The 7,652-nt window shown below is 48.0% G+C and overlaps 1 protein-coding gene across 1 annotated transcript; it reads left to right on the top strand.

The window, feature by feature from the left end:
- Nucleotides 1-467: 467 nt before the first annotated feature.
- On the top strand, nucleotides 468-3,363 carry POLR2H (RNA polymerase II, I and III subunit H; the record flags this gene model as incomplete). The annotated part of the gene is given in 3 exon segments (XM_014592518.1): nucleotides 468-561; nucleotides 854-937; nucleotides 3,007-3,363. Coding segments are annotated over 3 exon segments (296 nt in total), but the record flags the coding sequence as incomplete, so codon positions are not given.
- Nucleotides 3,364-7,652: the final 4,289 nt, after the last annotated feature.

Genomic DNA, 7,652 nt, shown 5'->3' on the forward strand with positions numbered 1-7,652 from the left:
ATGGGAGTCCAGCAACATAGCCATTATGCCAATTGCTGGTCGTCAAGGGTTTTTTTTTTTTTTAATTTAAAGAAGTATTTATTTAATTCTGCGTGTTATTATTTTTATTTTTAATTTGACCAGACAGAGAGAGAGAGAGAAAGGGAAAGTGAGAAAGCAGGCCACCAGGCCCGGGACTCAAACTGATGTTGGCCATGTGGGAACTCATTGCCTTTAACTATCACACCACCTGCTGGCCCCACTAGAGGCTTTTTATTGTCTCAGCTAGTCTTCATCCTCAGATACTTTTTCTTTTTTTTAAGAATTATTTTTTTAAACTTTGACCTGAGAGGGACAGAGAGAGAGAGAGAGAGAAAGAAAGCCACCAGGTCTAGGACTTGAACTGTAGTTGGTCATGTGGGAGTCCAGCGCCCTTAACCACCACACCACCCGATGGCCCCTTTCCTGAGATATTTGTGTATTTTCAGGTGACAAGTTCCGATTGGTCATAGCCAGCACCTTGTATGAAGATGGTACGCTGGATGACGGTGAATACAACCCCACAGATGACAGGCCTTCCAGGTGAGTGTGCAGAGCATACTTGAAATATGCCCCCTGAGGACGAAGTAGATACATAGTATAGAAAGACCCTTATCTCATTCTTGGAGTAAATGATTATCAGCAGGATGTGAGTGACCTTGGGGAGTTGGTTTTCAGCTCTAACACGTTTTCCTCATCCTCAGTAAAGATGGCCTAGCTCAGGGTTGCCTGAAGGCTAAGTGACATCCTGTTCATAACATCTGTATAGGTGACTTCCACTTTGCAGTGTCTTGTATTTTTGTTGCTGTGAATAACTCTGCCACTGCTGTCCCAGGGCCGACCAGTTCGAGTATGTGATGTACGGGAAAGTGTACAGGATCGAGGGGGACGAGACGTCCACTGAAGCAGCAACGCGCCTGTAAGTTCCATGTCTTTTAAGAATCCTTTATTCCTACCCCTCAAGTTTGAGGAGGCCCAAGAGGGGGGAATGATATGGAAGGACCCTGAATTCCTGAATAACTCAGGGCTGATAGCTGCCTGAAGTTTCTGCCCTCTGGCAAACTCACTGCCCCTCCCAAGAGATACAGGGTAACCTGAAAATCTTGAATGGATTATTACCCTGAGTGGATTAGTGCCTTGAGTAGGTTAGTGCCCTGAATGGATCAGTTTTCCTGCTTCTCTGACTCCTCCCTTAGATGCCACGGAGGGTGGGTTCTGAGCTCATTCCCCACCCAGAGGCCTCCCATTCCACAGTTCCCCCATAAAAGACTGCGTCCAATCCCCAGTCGGGACCAGAGAATTCAGAGTGCTAATATTAAATAGTTCTTACAAAAAAAATAAATAAATAAACGAATCCTCTATTCCCACTACCTGTTCTGAGTGTTTGGGCTACACTCCTGCTTCCTGTGCTGGGTCCTCCTCCTTGAGCCCCTCAGGCCTAGGTGGGACCTACCAAGAAAGTTCTGGGAGCAGACTTCCTGTCTGAGTTACAGGCTGCTCACTTTGCCCTTTGTTGGGACCTCTAGGCCCTGTGGTCCTAGTGTGAGGCTTGTATTTCTGTAAAATGCGAAGGAGAGTTTTGCTCCCCTAGGAGCTGAATGCTACCTTAAGTGGTTATGCCCTAGTTTCTGTTTTTGTTTACTTGTGTGTGTTGCTACTCTGTAACCTAATCCCTAGTTCTCTGGTTTCTCTGCCCCAGTATTTTCTTCCTTATTAAAACAATATGTGTTCTTTGTAAGAAATTAGAAAAGCAAAGAAGTCATGTAAGAAGGAAAAAGTCACCTATAACTGATGAGACTTTTTAGATATACATTTTTGAATATTCTAGGGTTTAAAAAATATTCATTCATTTATTGTAGAGACATTTTTGCTATAGGGCACATGTGTTTGCTGGAGAGACAGAACCACCTCAGGGTGTGTGGCAGTGGTCACACCACAATCCCTTCTCTGTTCCCCTCTCGGGGTCTTAGGAAGTCACACACATGGGCCCGGTGTGAGTTTTAAGCTGCTGGGTCTGTGACTCGAACCTTGTTTGACTACGTGGGAGTCCAGTGACATAACTATTACGCCATCTGCTAGCTCCTTATTTATTTTTTTAGAGATTTTTTGCCTTAAGGCAGTGTGCCCTCAGCAGACAGGCAGTGAGAGGGTAGGTGAGAAATCACCTCCCAGGGGGTGGCCATACTGCAGTCCCTTCTCCATTTTCCTCCTGGGATCTGGAGCACACACGCACATGTGCCTGGCGTGATTTTCAAGCCACTGGGTCTGGGACTCAAACCGTGGTCGCTCACATAGGAGTCTGGAGACATAACCACTATGCCTTTTTTTTTTTTTTAATAATTTATTTAACAACTCCATTTGTTGTTATTTTTTAATTTGACCATAGACAGCGAGAAAGAAGGGGAAAGTGAGGAAGCAAGCCACCAGGTCCAGGACTCAAACCTGTGTTTGCTGGAGAAAGACAGTGAGAGGGAAAGTGAGAAATCACCCCCCAGGGTGGGTGATTGATCTTCCCACAATCCCTTCTCTATTCTCCTGGGATTTGGGGCACATACCCACTGGCTTGGCATGATTTTTTAGCTGATAGGTCAGGGAACCTTGGTCCTCCATGTGGGAGTCCAGCGCCTTAGTCATCATGTCACCCACTGTCCCTGTTACAGTGTTTCCTCTTTTTTGCTTACCCTTAAGTTTCTCCATGTCAATTTAAAGCTTTTCTCAAGCATTTTAGTAGCTGCATAACATTCCACTAAATGACAATATCTGAATTCATTTGACCTTTCACCTAATTTGGATCATGTAGGAGTTTTCTACCTTTGCTAAAATGAAGCACACTGGCTTGCAGATGTCTGTCTCTGTGTACATCCCTGTCTGAACTCTGATCCCTAATAACACAACAGGACAAGGGGCCTCTCTTTGAGGCTGGGATGGGGAGCTGTTGAGGAGCAGCTGCTCTGGTGCTCAGACTTATGGACTGTCCTTCTGTTTCAGCTCTGCCTATGTGTCCTATGGGGGCCTGCTCATGAGGCTGCAGGGGGATGCCAACAACCTGCATGGATTTGAGGTGGATTCTAGAGTGTACCTGCTGATGAAGAAGCTGGCCTTCTGAGCCCGTGGGGAGCCAGCCTTGCTGCGCAGTCGCTTAGTCACGGATGTTCAAGCCAGTACAGTTGCTGTTGTTCACCTGTTCAGGAGGGGCTGGTCTCTCCACCCTGGATGCATCTTTAACTGGTCTGGACTCAGTGGGAAACTGCCTTGCTTGTGAAAGGCCCAGTGGGAGAGCTTAAAACAAAACTGAGGTTTTGTTTTGTGTATATGACTTTGTAATTAAACTTTACTTTTTCAGACTCTCGTTTTTTCTTTACAAAACTTCCAGTTACTTTAAGATCATTATTTTTTTCCAGTTTGTGGATCGTACCTTGTTTCTGACCCACAGCCAGGTGGTCATGTGTCACTGTAGGATCTATTCTAGTCTTTATTTATTTTAATTAATTTATTTTATTTGGAGAGGTTTTTGCTATAGGACCCGTGCGCTCACCAGAAAGACAGAGCTAGGAAGATAGAAAGCGTGAAATCACCCCCAGGGGGGATGACCACGCCTCAATCCCTTCTCCTCCATTCTCCTCTTGGGATCTTGGGCACATATACACACTTGCCTGGCGTGAGTTTAAGCGACCGGGTCCGGGACTCAAACCACAGTCGGCTACATGGGAGTTCAGTGACATAGCCATTATGCTAACTGTTGGTCTCTCTAGTCTTTATTTTTTTGGGGGAGAGGTTTTTGCTATAAGGTGTGTGCTCACTGGAGAGACAGACCAGAAAGTGAGAAAGCACTCCCTGGGGGGGTGGCTATACCACTATTCCTTCTCTATTCTCTGTTTGGGCTTTTGGGCATGCATGCTTATGCGCCTGGTGAAAAGTTATTAAACCGCTGGGTCCAGGACTCGAGCCGCAGTCGACTATGTGAGAGTCTAGTGATGTAACCATTATGCCATCTGCTGGACCCTGTTCCAGCTTTGGAATCTGGGGTCATGACTATCCTGGCCTTCTGGCTGACTGTTCCTCCAGTGTACTTTTCTATCTGGAGAGAGGATTTGTGCTTTGGCATCTGGCGGTGGCACCCCAGGCCCGGAAGATACCACCCATTTGGCAGAGGATTGTGAATTGGCAAGAAGCCCTGCTCATGTCCTTCCAGCCCTTTCAGTCTCTTAGGGAGGCAGTTCACGTTGACTGGAATGAATCGCTTGGTGGAAGCTTTGGGTGGAGGCTTTCAGGCACAGGCATGGGGCCCCCACCATGGGGCCAGGCTGAAGAAAGGGCTTGGGATGGAAGCAGGCTGAGGAAGCTCCTGCTCTGCTACCCTAGGTGACCTGGGAGGGGGTACGAGTGGGGGACGGTCTTACCAGTGACCTGGACAGGGAGCTACTTGTACAGATCAGTGGAGTGGACGAGGCAGTAATGGCAATGAGGGTGGCAGGCTGTGGCCAGTGCTCAGGCCAGCGCAGTGGCCTGACTGCAGTCACTAACTTCTAAGTGGGGGAAGAAAAGATGAAGGAAGCGGTGATCGTAAGAGTCCCAGCGTGCAAGCTGGATCTTCAGCCTGGTGTCAGAGGCCTCTGAGAAAGTACATGGGCTCTGTTTTCCCCTGAGAAATTCAGGTGACAATCCAGAATGATTCTTAAGCACTTCTCCGTCTTCCTTTATTTTTTAAGTTTTTGCTATAGAGCACACGGGCTTGTGAAGTTTGGGGAGAGAGAGGGAAAGTGAGAAACCAAAACCCCCACCCCATTGGGCATGGCAGTTCCTTCACCATTCACCTTTTGGGACTTCTGGTATGCATGCACACGTGCCCAGCGTTCTTTTTCAAAAGAATTGTTTATTTTATTATTATTTTTAAAATTTGGTACAGGGCACACATGCTCACCTGGGAGAGAAAAAGGGAAAGTGAGAAAGCAAGCTGCGAGGTTCAGGACCCAGGACCGAAATGCAGTAGACCACCTGGGAGTCCCTACCTTAACCCCCCACCCACCGGCCCAGCAGCTGTTTCTTTTGATCTGGCTTTGCTGGGAGCTGGCCCCCTGCTGGAATGCCTGGGGATATTTCCTTCCCCATCATTTTCAGGTCCTCACAGGTGGTGTTAGAAATCTTATTTAGGGAAATGGGTTGGAAATGAATGGCCTCAGCAGGGAGGAGGGAAGGTGTGTTGGTTTTTTAGTTGCTTGTTTGTCTTTTTCTTTTTTTTAAACCTGACTATGGGGTGAGGGGGTGTAGGAAATGCATTTGGTACTGGGATGGACTTTAGAAACTTAGAACCTTTCCATGGGGCCAGGTCTTTTGGAGGGTTGGAGAGCGTAGATGTAGGTTAGACTGAGCTCCCTTAATCACCAGTAATAGCTTCTAGGCTATCACAGCACTGTCGGGACTGCCCTGGCATGGGGAAGAAAGCCCGTGTAAAGTCAAACGGGAAGAGTGTTCTGGTTAAGTTTTTGTTTCTCGTGTCAAAGGGAAGAAGGAATGGAGTGAGTCAGAACTTGAGACTTACTAGGGGCACATTAGTCCACGTTGGAGAAACCTAGGAATTATTTGCATTCGCCCTGAGTTGGAGGAACTCAGATGCCAATACCAGATGCCTGAGACTTTCTGACTGCACTGCAGTTTTGTCATCCTCTTAGCAGACTGCCAAGAACCCATAATTCTTTTTTTAAAAATAATTATTTATTTAATTTTACTTATCATTATTTTTAATATGCTACAGGGCTCATGTGCTCACCGGAGAGAGACAGAGAGAAAGTGAGAAAGCAAGCTTCCAGGTCCCAGACCCAAACTGCAGTTGCCCACATGGGAGTCCAGCGCCCCAACCACCACGCCAACTGCTGGTCCCAAGAACCCATAACTCTTTGATCCCTTTAGTATACTACACCCACCTCCCACCGCCCTTGTTACAGCTTGTCCTGGTTTCCGGCTTTTTCATGTGCTATAAAGTATTTGACTTGATTACATTCAACCTCCTTCAGTATTTCAGTAAATTATGATTTCCACTTACTGTTCCCTTAACTGCATTCTGGAATTTGTGTGGCTGAACTCATTTTCTCCCATGCAGAAACTAACATCATTGGGGACTTGGACTCCTCCCCATGGTAACTGTCCCGCTCACTCACAGAGAGACACTGGGAGATGTCTAAATGGGTTATCCCCCCAAGGCTTTAGTTGTTGATGCATTTGCTCCCTAAGGACTAAAAACTCTTGCCCAGTAGATAAAACCATTGAGCAGTATATGAGACCCCCCACCACAGTGGGGAGAGTATGGGCTCTTGAGTGAGTCAGACTAGGGTGTGTCTTCTTTTCCTGCTCACAGGCTGTGTAGCCCCTGGGAACTGGCCGGGCTTCCCTGAGCCTCAGTTTCCTCATCTGTAAAAAAGATCACACCTACTACCTTATACAGTTGTGTGAGCTTTAAAGAGGGTAATCTAGATACAGTTTCTGGGACATTGGCTTTCATCTTGGTGAGTCTGTGCAGCGCTTAGAACTCGGGGTTCTCCTACATACATCATATTTCTTTCCTCCTTTCCTTTGGGGTAGGGAATAAAACCCCTGTTATTTCCTACAGAAACCTCTGGATGTAGCAGGTTGACATTTGCAGTGGAGTTTGTTTTTGTGCAACAACAACTTCTCCCTGAGCACCAAGGCAGCAATTATTTGCAAAGTCCCGTAAGCCTGCTTCCTTTTCTGGAGATGGAGAGCCCCTAGCAGAATCTAGGTGGTCACCGAGGGCTGCTTCTCAGATGCACTTGTCGGAGGTGGGGTGGAAGCTTTCAACTTGTCCTTGACTTACAACTGCCCTCCCGCTGCGCCCGCCTGCTTGCTGGTGGCCGGACACTTGCCACTTCCTGCACTTCCCCCTGACCTCCACAGGAGGGAGGCAGGAGCCCATGCCTGGCAAAGCCTCCTGTGGAGCCGCTGCAGTTCCTGCTGTTTGCTCAGCTGTCACATCCAGGGCTTGTCTTTGCTGAACCAAGCACAGCCTTACCTGGGGTGTGAAGCTCTCCAAGGCTTCCTGTGAGCTTTTTGGCTGGAGTCGGGGCGGGGGAGGCTGGGAGAATGTACTTCCCGCTCTCTAGTTAGCGTTCAGGTTCTCTCACTTATCCCTTTCTTTTGTTCTGTTGCCAGGTGGTGTGAGTACGCACAGAGAATGAGGGGGAGGGAGAAAACGTCCCCTGCCCCAGTGGGCGTAGTCACGCTGCGGTCCTTTCTGCATCTCTCCCTCTGGGATTGTGGGTGCACACACACACACACACACACACACACACACACACACACATATGCACCTGGCATGTGTTTGGAGCTGCTGGGATGGGGACTTGAACCATGTGGATAGCCATATGGGATTGGGCTCCTTTAGTCACTAGGCCGCGGCAGGCCCCATTGAGAGACAGCTTACTGTTAATTTGTCAAGAATAAGGACCTCTTGGGACCAGCAGTTAGCGTAGTGGCTATGTCACTAGACTCCCACATAGTCGACTGCGGTTCGCGTCCTGGACCCAGTGGCTTAAAACTCATGCCAGGTGCATGTGCGTGCGTGCCCAAGATCCCGAGAGGAGAATGGAGGAGAAGGGATTGCGGCGTGACCATCCCCCCTG

This window comes from Tupaia chinensis, unplaced genomic scaffold (genome assembly GCF_000334495.1).
Source record: "Tupaia chinensis unplaced genomic scaffold, TupChi_1.0 Scaffold000708_1, whole genome shotgun sequence".
In the NCBI taxonomy this organism is placed as follows: domain Eukaryota; kingdom Metazoa; phylum Chordata; class Mammalia; order Scandentia; family Tupaiidae; genus Tupaia; species Tupaia belangeri.